At 40.6% G+C, this 21,631-nt stretch overlaps 4 protein-coding genes across 4 annotated transcripts; 3 read left to right on the top strand and 1 right to left on the bottom strand.

The window, feature by feature from the left end:
* The first annotated feature begins 2,210 nt into the window (after positions 1–2,210).
* On the top strand, positions 2,211–4,620 carry LOC139630103 (red-sensitive opsin-like). The gene is made up of 6 exons (XM_071493221.1): positions 2,211–2,363; positions 3,099–3,395; positions 3,523–3,691; positions 3,778–3,943; positions 4,028–4,267; positions 4,358–4,620. The coding sequence occupies exons 1-6, from the start codon at positions 2,261–2,263 to the stop codon at positions 4,454–4,456; spliced, it is 1,074 nt and encodes a 357-aa protein (XP_071349322.1). The 5' UTR covers positions 2,211–2,260; the 3' UTR covers positions 4,457–4,620.
* Positions 4,621–5,400: 780 nt separating this feature from the next.
* On the top strand, positions 5,401–9,614 carry gnl3l (G protein nucleolar 3 like). Its single transcript, XM_071493219.1, has 15 exons — positions 5,401–5,506; positions 5,600–5,643; positions 6,316–6,426; positions 6,513–6,629; positions 6,733–6,816; positions 6,962–7,097; positions 7,236–7,339; positions 7,467–7,611; positions 7,708–7,795; positions 7,885–8,062; positions 8,154–8,296; positions 8,392–8,528; positions 8,726–8,892; positions 9,002–9,176; positions 9,512–9,614. Exons 1-15 carry the CDS (start codon positions 5,494–5,496, stop codon positions 9,577–9,579), a joined length of 1,710 nt encoding a protein of 569 aa, XP_071349320.1. The 5' UTR covers positions 5,401–5,493; the 3' UTR covers positions 9,580–9,614.
* Positions 9,615–9,991: 377 nt separating this feature from the next.
* On the top strand, positions 9,992–19,274 carry tfe3b (transcription factor binding to IGHM enhancer 3b). The gene is made up of 9 exons (XM_071493220.1): positions 9,992–10,150; positions 13,236–13,461; positions 13,561–13,785; positions 14,307–14,402; positions 15,184–15,295; positions 15,403–15,459; positions 15,755–15,830; positions 16,023–16,170; positions 17,037–19,274. The coding sequence occupies exons 2-9, from the start codon at positions 13,270–13,272 to the stop codon at positions 17,493–17,495; spliced, it is 1,365 nt and encodes a 454-aa protein (XP_071349321.1). The 5' UTR covers positions 9,992–10,150; positions 13,236–13,269; the 3' UTR covers positions 17,496–19,274.
* On the bottom strand, positions 19,170–21,611 carry LOC139630104 (uncharacterized). The gene is made up of 5 exons (XM_071493222.1): positions 21,478–21,611; positions 20,622–20,779; positions 20,445–20,543; positions 19,693–19,902; positions 19,170–19,599 (listed from the first exon to the last, which is right to left on the bottom strand). Exons 2-5 carry the CDS (start codon positions 20,752–20,754, stop codon positions 19,313–19,315), a joined length of 729 nt encoding a protein of 242 aa, XP_071349323.1. The 5' UTR covers positions 20,755–20,779; positions 21,478–21,611; the 3' UTR covers positions 19,170–19,312.
* Positions 21,612–21,631: the final 20 nt, after the last annotated feature.

Raw genomic sequence — 21,631 nt, 5'->3', positions numbered from 1 at the left:
ACAATTCAGGGGAAAAAATAACATGCTAAGTGGCTTGCCCCTTGGTTTTTGGCTGTCAGGTATTATCCGTGTTGCAGGGGAAAGCAGAGAGAAAAAAAAAGATTCTGGTCATTACAACACTCCTAATCAGCATATGCACATAAGCCTGAGAAAAGCATTTATTACCTAATGTGAAGTGAACTCACAACCATATGATCAGCAAAGCTGGAGTCAGTTCACTTCACACAAGTGTAATAAACTCACTCACTATACATGTTGACCACCTGCTGATCAAACAGTGAGTGTGAAGACCACCTTTTCACATTTGGTCATTGCAGTGATGGAGATTCCCGTCGGTAGGCGGGAGCAAATCTGAGTTCTGCTAGTAGTGAACTTTTACCAAACATGAATAGTACAGAACTAGCGGAATTCCAGACCTACCCTCGAAACATCCCACAACCACATGGAAATAACAGTTAAGATTAATTCTTTAAAAAAAGAGTCTAGTATCAACTCAGTATTTTTACATATTGAAATCACAAATCTAAGGTACAGCAAAACTATTACTTCTAGTACTAAAGTACTGATATGCACACAGACACATAATAAAGGAAAATGGAAGAAAAGTTTACAGATTTCTTTAGTTCCAGGATCTGTGCTCTTCGTTCCACATGGAGCTCTTAACAAATCTGTGAGGTGGTTTGCTGTGAGGGAACCGGAGAAAGACACTGATGCACTGGATTAAACCACCAGAGATGCTTTGATTAACCTCTCCTTTCTCCTGACGTGAACTGTCACTGCGGAGGGATTAAAGTATTACGGAGCAAACAGCCGGAGGTAATTGTGCTAATCATTTTCATGGAACAACCTGAGGTGTCCTCTTAATCTGATCTGGTCAGACGGGATGTGAGAAATCTTCACCTGCATCATCTGTTGTGTGCCAAGAACCAAAGCAGGGAGATACTGCTTGTCATCAAACAGAGCTATACTCTTTTAGTATTCACAGGATGAACAATTAAAACAGATTTGTAACTATCATTACCAAATACAAAGTTTTTTTTTATCACAGAGCACATGAGGTGCATCCATTTATTAAGTTCGATGTTAGTTTGAAGAAAACCATAGGAAATCTGCGTTGACTATGCACGATGATATAAAGATTAAAAGAACAATGTCATTACCATCAAATTCAGGCGGAGGGTATGGCTTTTAAATTCTTAAAATCTGTGGTTTAATACCTATAGATAAAGTGAGTAAAGGGTCCTTAACTTAATTGTAAGTAGTGATACCATGCTGCAAAAGCACCCTATATGCAGTTAAAAGTGTATACTATACATTTACTTAGCAATTAACACATTTTGAAAAGATGCTTACATGTTAACGCGCAATTTATAATCATTTCATGATATAGGGTGTTTTGATTTAGTGACAAAATACATATGGTGTATCTGACAGGATCATAACACTGACGTAAATCTCGACTGTTTGTGTAAGGGATACTCCACTGTGGCTTTCCCTGCCATGAGCCCTCTTCTTGGAGGAATTAAAAGTGTCTTGCTTCCTCCGCGTCATCACTTGAGACTTTCACAATCTCATCTGTGGAACTGACACATCTTTAATTAAGCTTTAACTTGTCCTTTAGTGACAGCCAAGGTTTATCTGCATACCTGTCAAGTTCTGTGCACAGTCCTGCAGTGTTAAGGTTGTATTTTTTTCCCCTCATCACTTAATATCATGCCATGGTGACACTATGTTATATGAAAGATGAAAACTCAATCATACAAAAGGAAGCATTTATAAAATCCAGTGTTTTTGTTGGAGCTCAAAACATCTTTGAGAGAAATAGGGTCACAGTTGTTTTATTTATTATTCATTCGTACAATGCCACAGATCTAATCGGTAGCAAGAAAGAGGAAAATGATGGATCAACAAATTTATGTCTTTGTTGAAGCTGTTGCAGCTTGAGTTGGGGTTCTGCTAGTTTCCACTTTGATTGAGCAGATGGAAATATGCTCCAAAACAAGATTAATCTTATTCTATTTTGTGTCTTAACCTAATTGACTAACATCTTTAATTACAGTGCAAATACGTTTATTACTTAAGCATTGAGTAACGCGGCCAAGTGGCACACTATGACTGTAATTTGACTGTAATCTAATCCTATCAGAAGTCGTTAAAGAACAAGTATAAAAGCTTCAGTCAGAATTGAAGCACCAATCACCCAAGGAGGTTGAAAGTGACAAAAAAGGCCAACTGCTGAAGGCCGCCTTCTAAGATCACAATGGCAGAAGAGTGGGGAAAGCCGGTTTTTGCTGCCAGGCGGCACCATGAAGATACAACAAGGGGATCTGCCTTTGTTTACACAAACAGCAACAATACCAAAGGTACAGTATTATCTTTTTATTTTTTGAATAATATGATGGGAATGTCAGGTATATGAGGGATTGGTACAAAATCTACAATCAGGAATGTTAATCATGAGTATAACAGAACCAACCAGAGAAAAAGCTGAACATCCCACCAGCCAGTTGGTCTCACTTTTTAAAAATGGACTTCAGACCTTTGTTATGCTGCTGTATATTTTTGCATAAACACTAAATTTAATGGCTCCAGTTTATATGAAAGGGTTGTTAATACTAACAGTCCCACTGAGAATCAACACCCAACCCAACCAAGCTTTCAGGTGTTTTCTGCTCTTTCAGCTCAATTATCTGAATTGATAGAATCAAACCAATGTTGCTTTGTATAAAAAATAGAATTAAAAAAAAAAAAACATAGCAATCACTCAAAAGCCAACACATCTTGACTTTGTGCTACCTACTCAGCACAAAATGATGAGTAAATAATGAGCAAGATTTAGTTGGGAAACTATATGACATTATCCCTAAGAGCTATACAATGACCACTGGACTTGCTTGATGTTCTTGAAGACATGTCGCCTCTCATCCAGAAGGCTTCAGAATTCAGTCTTCTTCAGTTCAGAAATGAAGAAACCTTTTGGATGAGAGGTGACTTTGTCTTAAACAACATCAAGCAAGTCCAGTTGCCTTTGTAGAGCTCTTAAAGATTCCATGACCTATATGACTGAGAATCTTCACATGATATTACTTTTATTCCAGATCCCTTTGAGGGCCCCAATTACCACATTGCTCCTCGATGGGTTTACAACGTGGCAACACTCTGGATGTTTTTTGTGGTCGTTGCATCAGTCTTCACCAACGGTCTGGTCTTGGTGGCCACAGCAAAGTTCAAGAAACTCCGTCATCCATTGAACTGGATCTTGGTCAATCTTGCAATTGCTGATCTTGGAGAGACAGTTTTTGCCAGCACAATCAGTGTATGCAACCAGTTCTTTGGTTACTTCATTCTGGGACACCCAATGTGTGTCTTTGAGGGCTATACCGTCTCAGTTTGTGGTAAGTTTTTATTTTTCTCTGTGATTGAAAAGTGTTTGGAAACAGTTAATTAGGAGAGGTTTATTGGTCACATGTTATCAGACTGTGAGAGAAATACCTTTTCTGAGTTTCTTACTTCTTTACACAGGAATCGCTGCTCTGTGGTCCCTGACTATCATTTCCTGGGAGAGATGGATAGTTGTGTGCAAACCTTTTGGAAACGTCAAGTTTGATGAGAAATGGGCCTCAGGTGGAATTATCTTCTCCTGGGTGTGGTCAGCCGCATGGTGTGCTCCCCCCATCTTTGGCTGGAGCAGGTAGCCCACTTTGATTTATTTGTTTTAAAAAAATCTGAGCGTTGAATTTATTGGGGAATCATAAACTAAACATGTTCTTGCATCAGGTACTGGCCTCATGGACTGAAGACCTCATGTGGACCTGATGTATTCAGTGGAAGTGAAGACCCTGGAGTTCAGTCCTACATGATTGTTCTTATGATTACATGTTGCATAATTCCCCTGGCTATTATCATCTTGTGCTACCTTGCTGTCTGGTGGGCTATCCATACTGTAAGTAACCTGTGGTTTAACACTTCAGTTTAAGTAGATCCCAGCCTGGCCGACTCTCACACTGTGTTGTTTTGTTGACCACAGGTGGCCATGCAGCAGAAGGAATCAGAGTCCACCCAGAAAGCTGAGAAAGACGTATCCAGGATGGTGGTTGTCATGATCGTGGCATATTGTTTCTGCTGGGGACCTTACACCTTTTTTGCCTGTTTTGCTGCGGCCAACCCTGGCTATGCCTTCCATCCTCTGGCTGCTGCCATGCCTGCATACTTTGCCAAGAGCGCCACCATCTACAACCCAGTCATCTATGTCTTCATGAACCGACAGGTGGGCACAAGAGTCACAATGCTGCACACAGCAGTCACAAATGTGTTTGATTTACATTTTTAACCCACCTTTTTATTCTCTCTATATCAGTTCCGCACATGCATCATGCAGCTCTTTGGCAAAGAAGTGGATGATGGCTCTGAAGTATCCACATCAAAGACAGAGGTCTCCTCCGTGGCTCCTGCATAAACCTGCATATATCACCTTTTGGAAGAGAAATGAAAACCATTATGACTTGTACAGAAAATATTTATTGTGTCTTTTTGCTTTATCTCTGTTTAGCTTTCTTGCAAATACAAAAAAACAATTACAAAAAAATACACAAAGCAAATAAAAGAGAGGCATACTGAAAATGGTTTGACTGCGGTATTTATCGTGTGATGAACAATATTGTTTGAATAACAGCACAAAGTGGTATACATGCACCAAAGGCCTGTCTGATGATGGAGGACTGGGGGGCTAGAAGGTACCTTTGAGCTCTGCTGTGGCTTTCTGTCCCATAACTCATAACTCATGTTCAAACTAAGCCGCATTGCCATAGTAACTGGTGCCACACAGCAAATCTGCTAGTGTAGTTTTTGCTCCAAAAATATGTTTAATAATCACTTTGTCACTACTCAACTGTGACTATATAGGAGGCAGGCATCCTCCACACAAGATGCTAATATGACAAAAATAACTAAAAATAATAATTATGAGAAGGTGTAAAAAAACATGTATTTACATCATCATTAGTATTAATATTAAAGAAATAAAATAAGCAGCTTCAGTAAACAGCTGTAAAACACATGGTAATGCCATGATAGCATATACTGCATATGGATACTTTGAGCATTTAGTAATAAAGCAACTGGTCAAAAACCAGTAGGATGTAATTGTTAAATGTGACACGTCTCCTCGCATTTCCAAAGCTTTTTTACTGGCTTTTTTTAATGGCCACATGGACAACAGTTGGCTCTAACTGGTTGACACCACAATAATAATGCTAACCCAGAGTACACAAAGTCAGCTCTTGCAGACAATGAGGAATATACAGTCGCCAGGGTCGAGGTCCTGTCCTCAGCACTAGCTTGGGAACCAGGTTGCATGGTCGCTTAGCTAGAGTCTCGGCGCTCTCTTATTTTGACATTTAACCGGATGTTGTGAGTGACGTCAAGGCATACGCATGTCCACCCTCTTGCCACAACACGTGAAGTCGCAGAGGAGCAGGACGAGCTTGTGGAGTCATGTCTAAAGCCAGTACGTATTTCTTATCGGCTTTCTTACATTTTTCACTCTCCTCATAACCGTGGGTGCCTCTAAATGGATCCTGTCGTTTCTTGCATTTTACAGAACAAAAACGAGCCAAACGTCTCGGCTTCCTCGGAAAGTTTCGGGTAAGCGCTGTCCGGCTAATGTGGTCTGTGGTAGCTAACTTTACTGCTGGAGCCAGGAGGTAACATCTCGGTCACCGGTGTGCTGGTCTGTGTTTGACAGGGTTACAGCAGTCTTGCGTTTTGAACTGTACCGTCGGACTGTAGTTCAGCCTTTACTTTGGAGAAATATCATATTGCAATGTTAGGGCAGCAGAGATCTTTGAAGGTGATGTTATTTGAGAATACACAGATTTTCCATCACCATTCTCTGTTATAATGGACACTTAGAGCACATCGGTGGCACGGACAGGTACGCTGCTCAGGCTGTGAAGTACAAGGTACTACTATATGTTGGCGTGCTTACCAGCGTCACTGCGCATGTCTCCATGAACAACACAGTAACTGTTCAGTGTTTCCATATCAGATACTGTCAAACATATTGTATGGATATTACATATAACTCAAGTACTTAAGGTCACACACTTATAGGCTTGCTGAGAGCTTCTCGCATTTCTTACTTCAAGATTTACAGACTTGTGGATTTTAATTTCTGTTGTTTGCTTGGTTGTTTAGTCCAAAAAGTGTGTTGATGAAATTAATGTGTAGCTTCTATGGTTGCATTGTGGTGCGTTTTTTTAATGAACTAAAATAAAAGGAATTGTTTTACATATTTAAACGAGTTTTTGTCTGCAGGCTAAAGATGGACAGAAGGGTGATGCTTCAGGGCGGACAAAGACTCCAGAGCAGTCATCTGTGCAGCACGTCAAAGACCACAGAAAGCCAGAAGAAATCAGGAGAAAAAGGGTAAATCTTTGCATGCCATGTCTGTACTCACATGTGAGGTGACATTGATGATATTTTCCTGAGGTAAACCAATCTCTTTCAATTAGCTCCAAGACCTGCAAGAAAAGCAGAAAATCTCCAGAGAACGAGAGCTCATGAAGCGCAGGAATTTGCAAAGCTTTCAGAATGACATCCTACAGCGACAGAGAGAGTTTGAGCAGAGGGTAAATGTCAGCCTGTTTAGTGTAAATGGAGTCCATTTTTAATCACTGCACACAAAGCAGTTTACTGTTGGAGTGATTTGCATTTTCCTTTTTGTGTTCACAGGAGACGGAGATGCAGAGTTTGGAGAAGCATGTTAATTTTGAAAATGAGAATTCAAGAAAGGCATATTACAGAGAATTTAAAAAGGTCTGCAGCCAAACCATGCATGCCACAAACTGGCCCATATCAGATGAATGTCATAATTTTACAGGCGTATGACTGTTATCTCTTTTTGAACATGAGTATTGTGTGTGTGTGTGTGTGTGTGTTTCTTTTTTCTTTTTTTTTGAAGGTGGTAGAGGCTGCAGATGTGATTTTGGAGGTTTTGGATGCACGTGACCCTCTTGGCTGCAGATGTCCTCAGGTGGAGCAGGCAGTCATTCAAAGTGGAACAAACAAGAAGATAGTTTTAGTCCTTAATAAAATTGGTAAGTTAGCTAGTTATTTACGCTCTATATCAAGTTATTGTCTATATTTCTGAATACTTGACTGGACAACAAAGTAGTGTTTTATTTGTTGTTTCAAATATTTGACACTTGACTTAAATGATTTTACTTTGATTGTAGATCTGGTGTCAAAGGAAATAGTGGAGAAGTGGATTAAATATCTTCGTAATGAGTTTCCTACTGTGGCCTTCAAAGCATCCACCCAGCAACAGACCAAGAACTTGGTATGCAGTTAAATGTTTCTGTTTGGATGATCTAAAAATACTCAGTCCCATCCCAAATTCTTAAAACTATAGAATAACATAATTTTACAGCCTCTGACCCCATTGTCTCCTGTAATGACACGGACAGAAACGCAGTAATGTGCCAGTGACACAGGCCACCACAGAGCTCCTCAGCAGCAGTGCTTGTGTTGGCGCAGACTGCTTAATGAAACTACTTGGCAACTACTGCCGCAACCTGGACATAAAGACAGCCATCACTGTAGGTGTTGTAGGTAAGCACCACATCCAGTAAAGCACCTGGTGTTTCTCTGTTCTCGTAACGTTGAGTTGTCTAAGTTGACATCGTATTTCACCACTCTGTTTTGTAGGGTTTCCTAATGTGGGAAAGAGTAGTTTGATCAACAGTCTGAAGCGGGCACGAGCCTGTAATGTTGGAGCCACTCCTGGTGTCACCAAGTAAGTTTACAGTAAGATGTCAATCTTGTTCTCCTGCAACACCCAGCTTGTTTCCCACCTGTTTTACTGTTGGGTCTGATGGATTTCAGGTGCCTTCAGGAGGTGCATTTGGACAAACACATTAAGCTTCTAGATTGCCCCGGCATCGTAATGGCAACTTCAACGACCGATGCAGCAATGATTCTTCGTAACTGTGTGAAAATTGAACAGCTCGTAGATCCCCTCCCGCCGGTTGAAGCCATCCTCCGACGCTGCAACAAGGCACAGGTCTGTCATGCTGTTAGTTCTTGACCATTGCATCGTTGCTTGATTGTGTCGTTTGCACACTGCAGTGTTAGTATTTCTGCTGGATGTACAGATACTGGAGCATTATGGAGTTCCAGACTTTCACACAGCTCTGGAGTTCTTGGCATTGCTTGCCCGACGCCAAGGCAAACTAAGGAAAGGAGGGCTGCCTGATACTGATAAGGCAGCTAAGAGTGTATTAATGGACTGGACCGGGTGGGTAAAAATTGTTATTTTGGGAAAAAAAAAAAAAAATAGACATTTAGTCAGTGTTCTTATCATTGTGTTAATTTGCATGTTATGTTATTTAGGGGAAGGATCAGCTACTTCACACACCCTCCAGAGACACACATGCTCCCCACACACGTCAGTGCTGAGATTGTTACAGAGATGGGGAAAGCTTTTGACTGGGATGAGCTTGAAAAGGGGAATCAGGAGGTTCTTGCAGGTAAGTTAATTGGTCAGTGTGGCCAAAGCAGTGAAAAAAAAACAACAACAAAAATCTCTCTTACCCCTAGTGGTATAGAATGTCCCTATCGCTTATTACTACTTAGGATAATCTGCAGACATAACAGTTTTATTGGGATTGATTTCGAAGCAGCAGTAGTTGCCCAAAAGTTGGATTTGATTTTTGCTGTGCTTCAGAGTCATCTTGTCCCGACATCCAAATGGGATTCTGCATGGAAACTACTGGAATGACACAAGGTAGCCAGGGTGAACCTCCTTCTGATCTGGAAATGGAAAGAGGGCCCATGGAAAATCCAGATGTTAAAGATGAAGCTGAATCAATGGAGGATGACCAGGACCCAGAGGTGAGAAACGGCACTACCTTTACAGCTGCAGTGTTTACTGAGGCCCTTTTGTAAAATGCAGCTTGTTCAACTCACTTTTTACTTCTGATATTCTTCCTGCTCAAATTAGTTTGGACCGATGACAGTGGAGATAAAATCTCAGAAATCGAAGACTGACTTATCTGGAAATGATGCTGCATCCAGAGCTCCAGATCTGAAGGATATCTTGACTGTAGATCCTCTACAGCAGGGCCAGGCACTCCTGGCTGCCAGCAAGAAGAGGAAAAAGCAACAGAAAAGAGCTGGTTCGTATAAATATCAGTCAGTGTTGTACACCATTTTATCAGTGATTTCTTTAAATTCATTATATTTAGTTACCACAGTTTTCATTGACACAATAATTGGAAAATAGTAGTATAGTATTAGTAGTAATAGTAATAGTATTCGTTGTATAGACCTTTCAGCGGTCCATAGTGGGGCCGTGTGATGTGGCCTGATGTGACCTTTTCTTGTATGAAAAGGCAGAGACACATGCACAGGCAGGCTACTTTTCGCTGTAATGTGGTTTTCTCTTTACACAAAACTAGTTATATTTCGTGATGCAAATAAAATTGATCAGTTTTTTCCCTTTTCCCTGTAGACAAAATTGCCACCAAACTCTCAGACACCTTGACAGCTGCAATGGACTTCTCGTTTTCAGACAGCTGATTAAAATAAGATTGAAATAAAATATTTTAAAAATACATTATGTGTTTTGTCTTTTTTTGGTGTAGCTATAGTATTTGTTTTTACATAAAATGGTTTTAGCTTCTGGGACCCTTGATCCTTTTGTCATTTAAAAATAATTAGGCCTTGATGGTGATGGTTTTGAGGTTTTTCCCCCAGAGTTTAGACCTGCAAGCCCATCTACATTTCGCCACACCTAGGGAAACTATTTAAATTGCTCTTCAACGTGAGATGAAATAAAGTTATTTTTGACACCATCTGATCGACATTAGTGTGTATGAACTGCTTTGCCTCAGGTGACACTACCTGCGCCGTCTTATAAATAGTTACAGAGACAGTTGTAGTTTTACTAGTAACCTCACAGCTGACAACAAGTTCCGGGTAACATGCGTCGGATGACCTCAGTCCGTCGGCCCGAGGTAAACAATCTGTCTGGTGCCGTGGCTATCGACTGCTGACGAGCTTATATCCACCGACTGAAAGAAATGGCAAAGAAAACAGAGGACTTCGGGCTTTTATGACTGTGAAAACGTCAAACAAATCGATTACCACAGTACGTGTTTATCTTTACTTACTGAGTTATTTAGCTAGGTAGCATTAGCTTGTTGGGGAACTAACGGTTGCTAGCTATTTAGCAAAGATGTAACTTCCTATTTTTACTTTGTCGTGGTCTTGTCAGTAGGTGCTGCTGACACACCGTGGTGTTTTTATAAAATCGCTAACTTCCCAGTGTGTGTCTGCTGGTCGGTAACTGTGAAGGCAGTGCAAGTTGACCGCCGTGTAAACCGTATCTGTGGCTGTGTGTCCACAGTCGGCGCCGCGGTGTGGGCCTGTTAGCAGCCCCGAGCTGTCAAGTGAACTCTGCTAACTCACGCCGTTATCTTAGAGCCTGCCAAAAATAGAGATTACGAAAACAGCTAAAAGCAGGCTGGCTAAGTTGTTAATGTGCCTGTGTAAGTGGCTTTCAGAACCACTCAAACATTTACATGACAAACAGTGAATCAGCCGTGCCACGGTTTGCTCTGAGCGTGGCTCTCATAAGAGACAGCGACCACTTTCCTCGGCACAACGGCGCCGTCATCTTAATTTTTAACATAACTGACCTGTAGAAAGAAGCAATGCTGACAGCCACTCTGCACACACACACACACACACACACACACAACTTGGAATAGCGTTTGTGTTTGGGTGTTTGTTTGGGTGTGTGTGACTGCATGTGTAAGTGTTTAGAGCAATAAGTCGTTTTACTCTGAGAGTGTAAATGCCTGGAAGTCACACTGTACAAAGTCTGATATCCTTGTCCCTGCAGACACCACAAGACACGCAAGATTGTGTAAGAACCACTCAGTTAACAAGTATCGTGGTAAAACCTAGTGACTTCAGTCTGTTCACAGTGGAGGAAGAAAAGGCGAGTTTCCAGGCACAGGACAGATCAGGGTCTCCAACCTTTTTTCCTCTGAGCCACTTTGACAAAATAAAAGGGGCTGAGAGCTACGTATATCTAACATTACTGTTGATATTTATTCAAAACGCTCAAATCCAATTAGATGAATAAGATGATATTCTATGTAACAGAAACATCTGAAAGTCACATCAGTGTCAATTTGTGTTAAAAGTTTGAGTCATGATTCAGTTGAACCTGAACACTGGCACGATAAACGTCCATAAATCTGCTTAGAAATCAGAGAAGAAAAGGAGCTCCTTTGGAAGCAATCCAGTATTAGTTGTCAGTGGGTACATCCTATTTCTGGCACTTAAAATAGCTAATTTGGTTCACTTAATTTTCCAAAATGTAAAAAAAACATGGGCTAAAAAACGGTCAAGTTGAAACCTACAGTTTAACTCACTGTATCCATGGCAACATATTTCCTGCTTCTTGGAAATGTTTAATTCATATCTGTTCTGTTATCCAGAAGAATTGCTAACATACGGCTTATCTGAAGTGAATCTTGACAGCTTATTTAGTTGATTTGGATTTGGTGTTGAAGAGGGATAGGTCTGTCTGTGTATTTAGCTGCATTTTCAGTAGCTTTACTGATTAGAGTTGTGTTGCTAAAGTTTGTAGTATGTATCCATGGTTTGTACAAACTATATTCTCCGAACCGTTGGATGAGCTATTCTAAGCCACCGGTAGCTTGCAACCCCTGACATAGATGCAAATGTGAGGTGCTGTGGATGGCTTGTGTCTAAGGTCATAGCTCTTGGTTCAAACCTGTGTCCACACTCTCTCTCAGGAGAAGGTTTTGGAGTAGAAAAAGGAAGAAATGTACTAGGTCTAACAGAAGATGAGAGGATGTACAGGTCTGACACGGTCTTCATATTCCTGGGAATCTAAAAAAAAGCCAGTGAAGTAAAATAAAGTCCTATCAAGGCCATTTTAGGTAACTAATGATAGAAACCAGAGTGGAACTCAAACAAAAGCCTGTGGAATTTTCAACAGCAGTTAAACTCAAACCACTTTAATATCTTAATAATAGCAAGCAGATTAGGGCCATTCGCCACTTTTACCAGTTATCAGGACGATGTTGAGGCAGCTGGATTAACTCATGTACAGCACTCTTGTCCACCAGATCATGCATGAATTCAGTTCAGTAAATTCATGCTGGAAAAAAGGAGGGCCGTTGTTGGCTCTGTTGTGGTCGATTTTATAAGAAATTCTTCCACAATGTGCTCCTGATGAAGCATAGTAGGTGGAGATGGCTTCACCAGCTGATTGGTGGTGAACAAGATTCCTTGATTTTGCTGGTAGGCAGAAAATAGAGAAATAATAGTCTACCCTGGTTAGCGTCATTGTTATATGGAATTAATAAATCTCTAACCAGTAAACACTGAACCTGCAGTTTGCAGGACATCAGTCTGTGTCAGTATCAGTTTTGCTGCTCGATACTAATCCATCTGGATACTCTGACAGTGGACTACAGTTGAATGTTGATCAGGACAGACTTGGCCCGAGTAGATAAACATAACATATTAAAAGAACAACTCACCCGGTTCTCTGTATTTGGATTGTTGGACATTGGCCCACATTGGACATTGGACCGCAAAAGGATGCATCATTCACTGTCTTGACTAGTTGGAGGAATAGTAGAGGAGCTGGTGTGGAAAATCATTTTAAAATGCAAGATGTTGAGCAGTTGATCAGTGACATGTTTAGGTTAAGACAGTGTCATGCTCTCAGAGGTCTCAACATTCAGATAAATGTCTTGTGTTTGAGACTGTAATCCTAGAAGTGAGTCAGCAGTTTTGGCTCAGTGGTTCCTTTTCTAAATGTCCAGGGTACTTTACCATAGCTTCTCAGTTTATGCAGAAAATAAATACCTCAAACCTAACTAAACTGAAACCTGATTTCCATATTTTGTGGTATAATAAAAACAACACTGTTAATACCTCAACTGTGAATTGTGAAATTGTATAATTTTAGCTTTCTCCATTTATTCAGAAAGTAATTTGTTTTAGTCAGTGTCACAGAATGTTAGATCTGTAATTCTGGTAGTCATATTGTGATGTGCAAACAATATTGATTTGTCCAGATTATATCATAAGCTTTTGATGGCTATAGAATTTATTACATTACAGTACATTACACACTGTGAAATACTCATGTTACCTATCCTCTTTGTCATGTTTTTGTTTTCCAGCTCCATCCCTAGATCTGGATCTCTCTCCTCAGCCATGTCATCACGTGTGTTGCTGCGGCAGCAGCTGATGCGAGAACAAGCCCAGGAGCAGGAGAGGCGTGAGGCCCAGCAGCAGGCCTCTGCCTCTCAGCTCCGGGCCTCTGACTCCACTCCAGCCATTTCTGTGACACTTCCCCCAAATGCTGCCCGTCCCCCTCCAGCACAGGTGCCTGTGGAGGTGCTGAAAGTAAGAGCGTCCTGTTTGTATATTCATCACTTGTTTTTTATTTAGCAAAGTCAGATTATGTCAGAACATTGAGTCCTTAACATCTGTTGAATTGATCAGGTGCAGACTCACTTGGAGAACCCCACCAAGTACCACATCCAGCAGGCACAGAGGCAACAGGTGAAGCAGTACCTCTCCACCACTCTGGGCAACAACGCGGTAACTCAGACCATGGGTGTGTCCCCTGTACCACAGTCCAGTTCTGCCCCTGAAGCTGCCCCTACTGCGAGCAGTGCACCTAACAGTCCTATGGCTCTTCTTAACATTGGATCCAACAAGGAGGAAGTAAGGGAAATTCCTGCTTAATATCAAATTCTTGTGTGTGGGTGTGGTTTGCTGGTGCAGCAGATTACACAACCTTGTCAAAAGTTGCCCTTCTGCAAACTTGAAGTGATTTTCCTTCTTTTTTTGGAGAAGCTAAATGTTTAGTCTTCTGCTCACTCCTTGCTTAATTACTTTTTGTTTGTTCTACAGTGATGGGTTCAAAGGTCCCACTGTAATGATGCATGCCTTTTGTCATCATACCCTTGTTGACCTGTTGTCACAATAAGATGTTAAATACTGCACCCACTGTTTAACCATGCCAGCACTGCTCTTGCACACTTTTCTGTCTTTTGAAATCAGGCCTCTTTTGAGCTGTTACCTTGGTTTAAATTGTTATATGTTGAATGTTGGTTTTCAGTCTTCATTTAAGACTGTTGAAGGTCACAAAATACACTATATACATGCATGTAATGCTGATTGCTTACACACATTTAACCCTGAGGGCTTTACTTACTCTGTTTTCTCTCATCTGCTTTATCTAGATTGACGATGTGATCGACGACATCATAAGTCTTGAATCCAGTTTTAATGACGACATCATTACCTTGATTGACTCAGGTCTTCAGTTGCCTAGCACGGTATGAAGAACAATGTATTTATTTGACCGTTGAATACTTCCTTTTTAAAGTTTCCTCTATAGTTCACAGGTCCTTCTGTAGTTCTGCAATGACAGTATAAGACAATGGATTTCAGGCAGCTCTGTCACACTAACTTTTTATACCAGAAGTGTTTTTTCTGTGAATGGACGTCTCTTTTATGTGTGGAATTCTGAAGTCGTGGGAGTAAATATACACTTTTGGCACTCGGCTACTATTCGTCACAGAAGTGCTGCTGCCTGGGCGGGGTGAAGTTAGAGGATACAAGACAGGGAGAAGTGAGAAAGTGGCTTGTGCTCATAAAAAGAAGCGTGCTGTGCTGTGAACAAATTTGTCAGATAAAAGAGGGCTTGCCAAAAATTTAGCTGTGAAACAGAAAATGAGGATTATGGTGATGCTGTTGGAAGAAAAGAAAAAGAAGCACAGTGAGGTAAATCCTTTGAGATTTTTGAAATAGTACCATGTATGGTTGTATTTTGTGCTTTGTCCTTAAACAGCATCTGTTCGTCTAACTTTTAGTTTTAAAATGTGACTGCAATGGCTGCCTTTTCTTTGTGGCACCGTTGCACTGAGCAACATGTTTTAGTGTTTGTTTGCTGCCACAGAAACCAACATTAATTATGTTTTGATCTGGAGGAACTGGTTGCTCTGAACATTTCAAGCAGGAATGGGGAAGACATCCTTTTTGTATATTTGCTTCTAGGTTTATAGCAATAAGTGACCATTTATGAAATATAGTTGAACATGTTGTGTTTTTCTGTAGCTCCCAGGAAATCTGTTGGATGTATATCATAGCCCTGGTATGGCAGCACCCACTCTCACGGTCAGCAACTCCTGCCCCGCTGATCTTCCAAAAATTAAAAGGGAAATTACTGGTACAGTAACATGCTGGTACAAACATATGTGTTTTTTTATGTTCAGGAAAACTTATGTTTGTTTGACAAAATTTCATAGTATGAAACTCTATGAATTTGCCCTTTAGATGCGGATGCCAAAGCGCTTATGAAAGAAAGACAGAAGAAAGACAACCATAACCTCAGTAAGTTGAGCTTTATTTATCACTATTCTGAGAACTTGAACATTGCATTAACAGCTAGTCAGATAATAATCTGAATAAAGTCATATCATGAGAGAGATGCAGCACTAAGATTCAAATTTGCAACCTTCTAATTACATTCATCTTCCTTTTGCCTGTTTAAAGTCCAGGCAGATCTCTCTGGCCACTCATGTACATGTTTGCCAGACAATGCCTGCCTGGTGACAACTCATTGTTGGAGGTAAACCTGTGTGTCTTTGTTTTCCCACCCCCCCTGCTCATTCTTGCTTGTCTGCAGTTGAGAGGAGGCGGAGATTCAACATCAATGACCGCATAAAGGAGCTGGGGACTCTAATACCCAAGTCTAATGACCCGTAAGTGATATCTGCATTTCAGGATGTTCATCTTCTCCAGCTGAATCACTTAGAACAAACAAAGTTATAGTGTTTGAATTTCAATATGGAGTTCCTGCAACTAATGCGTAGAAAAAATTTAATCTTTTCTCTTTCTGCTGTGTCTCCATTCTTATATGCCTATACAATATTCACTGATATGACTGATGACAGTGAGATGCGTTGGAATAAAGGCACCATCCTGAAAGCTTCTGTAGACTACATCAGGAAGTTACAGAAGGAGCAGCAGAGAGCCAAGGACATCGAGATGCGGCAGAAAAAGCTGGAGCAAGCAAACCACAGTCTGATGTTACGCATCCAGGTCAGTATTTGTTGGTCTGCTGTGTTAGTGGGCAGCACTATTTAAGTCACACTGTGGAATTTTTGACTATTGATGGAGGGCCCAGAATAATGTTTTAATGAGTGCATTCCTGCATTGAAATGCAAGGATGCACATGTACACCACAGGCACAGGTGTGACACACATTTCTGCATACGACAGAGACGCTAAAGCAATGTGTGGTGGGAATCTGCATCCTGCTGTAAAAAATGTTTCTACTGAGTCATTAAAATATCAGTTGAAGTTATTAGGATATTTTTATTTGGGATGGAAACATCTCATCTATTGATAGCTAGGCCTGCAGGTCAGATTGTCTTCTGTGATGGTAAATGAGGCAGGAATTTACCTTAAGTCTGACCGGGACTTATTAAATGAAGGGGCTGTATGACAGTCATCCAATCCCACATACGGAGAGGTGGTCAGAGTAATGTACAATAAACAAGCAGTGTACTGATAAAGGATGCATAAAAGAAGGTTGTTGGCTGATGAAAACAACTTGTTCATTCTTAAGTGAAGGAAAAAATACAAAATGTAAATAACACTGCATTTGTTTGCAAGAAAACCCGGTGTGAACTGTAAATGTGCACTTGGCAAGACTTGCATTAGCAGCAGGGCCTAAAGGCAGTAAAGATTCAACTGTAACTCTTTCATTTGCTTTGTGTAGCTTTAATCAGTCTTATCTAGGTAACAAAGCTAAAATGTACTTTTTTAAGATAACATTTGTTGTAAGGGAAATTACTTTAAGCATGCAAGAGGCAGAAATGTCTCTCAGGTGTTGTAAAGTAATAACATTGTCAGCCATCCCAGGACACTGCATCTGAATGTCAGTGTGCTGCTGCTCTTTTCAGGAACTGGAAATGCAGGCACGGCTCCACGGCCTCTCCAATTCCACCAGCATCTCTTCTGGTCTGGGCTCTGATCCCTCCCTGCTCCAGCAGCAGCCGGTCCCACAGGGCGGTCAGTCTCTGCCTCCCAATGCAGGAGGAGCCTCCTCTCAGAACCTCCTCAGTCTGGGAGCCATTGGACAGCCTCTGCCGGCCTCCTTCCTGTCCCCGCCCTCCTCAGACTCTCCTGCAGGAGTCACCATCAGCAGCCCTCTGGACCTGGGCAGCCTGAGCTTTGCTGAGCTAGACGACACCTCGGCCTCAGCGCTCTACCCCGACGTGGGCTTAGGAGACATTCTAATGGACGACGGGTGCACCCTGTCTCCTGAGAGGATGGGTGACCCACTCTTCTCACCTTTGTCACCAGGTGCCTCTAAAACCAGCAGTCGCAGGAGCAGCCTTGAAATGGACGAGGACTTGTGATGAGCCCTGTGTGGTGATCAGAGACTGTCTGTAGGGACAAGAATGTCAAGAAGTGCAGTCTATCCTTAAATAACGTGAGTCTATTTATAGGACTGTAGAATTGAACTTAGAAAAGCGAAATTAGCTAACATTAAGATCAAAACTAACATAAACGTTGCATCAGGAGAAACTAAGTTCTTCTTGATTTTTTTTGCCATACAGACCTAATTATTATTGTTCCTGTTTGGAGCAGGTCAGATGATTATGTCTGGATTTATAAATGCAATCTTATTAAAATGGAATATTGTATAATAGGGGCATGGGCTTAGCATTAAGAAATAATACATTCTGAAATAGTTTTTAAGATTTTCTTGAGAGATTTAAGAGGGATATAATGTTTGCTTGAATTTATTATGTGCTTGTTTATAGGGAGGAAAGCTGTGATATGCTATTTCATGACAACAATGGCATAACAAACTTATAAAGAGATGCCAACATACATTATGTGTTTTATTTTTATCTTTTTGTTTTTTTCAACTGACTGGAATCAGGGTTTGTTAATAGCATACACATGCTCATCTGTGTTGGGTTGTTTCACCAGCAGCTACAGAAGGGATCTTTTCTAAATGAATTGGCACATTGTGAAATATTTACTGCATATTGTATATAAGAATATTTTATTTTGAGCAATTTTATTGCACCTTATTTTATGGCAGTCTATGCATTTTATGAGAGCTTTTGTCTGTTTTTATTACTTTTACACACAGTGGACAGCTAATGCCCAGGTTGCATGTATTTGTAATAAAGCTTGAGAGCAGTGGAAAATCACTTGCTGCTGCAGCTAGTTAGCCAAAGCAGGACTTCTTCCGGAGTAGCTACAAATTACAAATCAGCGTTTTATTTTTTAAATATATTCACTCAGTTGATGGAAAAGAGTGCAAGAGAGTATGATAAATGCAGAACAATTTTACAATAGTACTGTAGTTCATTACATATTTTTTTGATACCTAAATAATAGTTTGATAAGTAGTTTCTCCTGACTAATATCTGTGTTGTCAGTAATGGTTTGTCTCCATTAACTGTGGTGATCACTGAGTGATTTTACCAGTTAGCATGTTGAACCAGGATTGTGACTTTTTTTTGTTTTCTTTTTTGTTTTGACGATCATCTATTAATGCTTTATTCCTCACTGTAGTATGAATTCAGAGGGATTTGACCCTCTATTACACCAACCACTAGCCTCACCTCTGTGTTAATAAGGTATAACTGTTTTTTGTGTGGAACCTAAAATGCAATTATTACTCAATAAAATAGCCACAAACTTTAGAAAGGCATTTAATTTGTCAGATGCTTAATGCAACTTTATGTACAGTTAAGAAGTGTGTTGGAGAAACTACCTGCATGTGTGTAGTAGTTTTGTTTTTCTTTTTTGTCACACAGATATACTGTATTTTTTTCTTCCAACACAACCTTCAAGTTATTGATACACTTAATTTTTTAACTATTCTTTGAGCTGTGGTAACATAAAAACAGATTCTTCAAAAACATTGTACTTTAGATCATAGTGCTGAGTGACATCACAGTGATTTTAAGGTGTCCACTCCTTCTCATTCAGAACTTTGAGGCACCAACGGTCAGCTCTCTCCACTCATACTTATTCGCTCTCCACGATATTAACCATGTCTTACCCTGGCATATATTTGTGTGCTAACATGGACTGTTAACCATACACGTAACATTTGTGTCTTGTCCCTACAAGTTGGCTTTCAGAAGATTTTAACAAATAAATGATTCCCATTGGTTCATGTGTGGATGTGGTTATTTGCTAGCGGACAGCATCAGTGGTAGAGCATTTGAGAGATTTCCATAGCAAGGTCCAGGCACTCTGTCGCCTGGAGGCAGATGTCACAGACGGGACAGTCACACAGGCAACTGCGAACACCCAGACAGTCGCAGCGGTCGCAGTGGTGGATGACATCCAGGAGAGGCTGCAGGGTGGTGGGCTCGCAGCCGCACAGAGACAAACACAGCGACCAGACACACTCGCTACACCCTCTCATGGTGGCCAAGAGACAGTCCAGTGGATGGCAGAAGAGACAGGCCAAAAGGATTTCAGCACAAAGGTCTCACATAAGACAGAGAGTGAAAAAGTAATGAGGCAACGTGAGAAAAAGGAGAAAGCTTTTGATAAAATAAAAGAGCAGTTGAGTGTCCTTACCCTCAGAGGTTTTGAGGTTTTCCTGACTCCTGCTCATCGACGTGAAGGACTGACTCACTTCGTAGACTGTGTTAGCCTCCATGGAGGGTGGCAGCAGGGCACGCTGAGGCTTTGGCTGGTCTTTGTCTACGTAGCCTGGGCCACAGATGGATACTGCCCTGGTCACGCCACCTTTTGGGTTATTTTGCCAGTTGGACTCAACAGGGACGTCTGCATGAGACGAAAATGAACAAATCAGTAGGAAATCTGCTCTGCTTGTAATAACCATGTGATGTGAAGTAACTAAGATTTTCTGTGTGGTTTTCAAGTACGTGTAGTTTACTCAAATACTCCATTATATTCTTAAATGATACCATAACATTGTACTTTTCACTCAGCTACATTCATTTGACAGCGGTCTGCTGTTACTTTTACACACAAAATGTATGATATCTTTTCATATAATGCATTGTTATAGATTAAGTTACCCAACAGTGTTTTTGTTAATTCAAATTAGCTTTACTTAATGCTGCATTTGCAGGAGTACATATTCAATAATAAACCAATAATCACACTGACAGGGGTCATTCTGCATGATGAGTAACCACTCATCGTTATTATTGGTTTATTATTTATTTTTGATTCTTTGTATTTTGCTGCTAATACTCTTCTCGTCTTTAACCTCAGTGAGGTTCTGCATGCAGGGCTGCTTCCTGTGAGGTAATAGATGCTTCTTTCACCACTGTTACTGCAGAAGATAACAGATATGGTACCTGCTGTTTTGGTTGCATTCAAAGAGATGTCAGCCGAAGATAACTCAGTGTCCTCAGTGGAGATCTGCTCTGAGAAACTAGTGACTTCAATCAAATCTCCTGTACGACAAGAACCAGCAAGACCTATATCAACAACTGTGACCCGTCACTCACTGTGCCTCTTCTCTGTGAACATACCTGCAGGGATGCTGTCAGCTTTGACAGGCGCCTGTAACTCTGGGGTTTTAGAGTCATGGAGCTGAATCTCGTCATCATTCCCATCATCCTTCTTTTTGTTCACATCTTCAGAGCTCAGTTTAGCATCCATCATGGCATCCAGTTAAATATGTCACCGACTTCAGGACAGAAGACACAGAAACACTGACATGACATGAGAATTTGAATTGGTTTGAAATAATATAATTCACTCATGCAGTATTGTCATGTAAAAAATTGTCTTTTTTTTTTCACCACAGACCCAGAATCAGATCTGTGGCTGAGGTTTTGTAGCTGTTAGTGATGAGTGGACATCTTAGAAATTGCAGAGAAGTTAATCTATTATTAATCTCCATTTTGGAAACATTTATAATGTAGATGAAAGGCGGCACACGGATATCCTGACAGCTATATGAGGATGTGAGGTCTTGATTTGCTATCATTAATAATTCATGTCTTCAAGTAATACTTACCTTATGTGACATGTGAGGAAAACACATTTAGTTTATCTATCTAAAGTATTTTATTGAAATCTGTTTAGATTAACAAATTGTTTTAGGTATACTGTAGTTATTATAGGGAATATAAGGCATGTATAATGCAAAGTGAATGAGTTACATCAAAACTATTTGCATTCAGTAACTTTAATTCAGTTAATTTGATGAATGGAGTTAACAGTCACAACCCCAAAATCTTGGACATTTTGTCTGAAAATACATATAAGATACATTTCATGCGATCATTACTGTAAAGTCCAGAAATCCACAAAGCCTGCTGTATTAATCTATTATTGCTCTCTGCGTGATAAAAAGTTGTGTAGGAAACATATGGTACTTACTTTTCATGGCATAATTTGAAGTAAGTGATCCAGCATGCAGCCTTAATCACAGACACATCCTTCAGTGACCTGTCAGCTGTCAGCAGAAGAGGTGTAACTGCACCACACAGGCTCTCTCACAGCCTCTCTCTCTCTCTCTCTCTCTTTCTCTCTC

Source organism: Trachinotus anak, unplaced genomic scaffold, assembly GCF_046630095.1.
Source record: "Trachinotus anak isolate AG129_WGS33_773 ecotype Australia unplaced genomic scaffold, CSIRO_AGI_Tana_v1 ptg000013l, whole genome shotgun sequence".
NCBI lineage: Eukaryota > Metazoa > Chordata > Actinopteri > Carangiformes > Carangidae > Trachinotus > Trachinotus anak.
The sequence above is the reverse complement of the archived record's forward strand: the minus strand, read 5'-3'. Positions and strand labels throughout refer to the sequence as shown.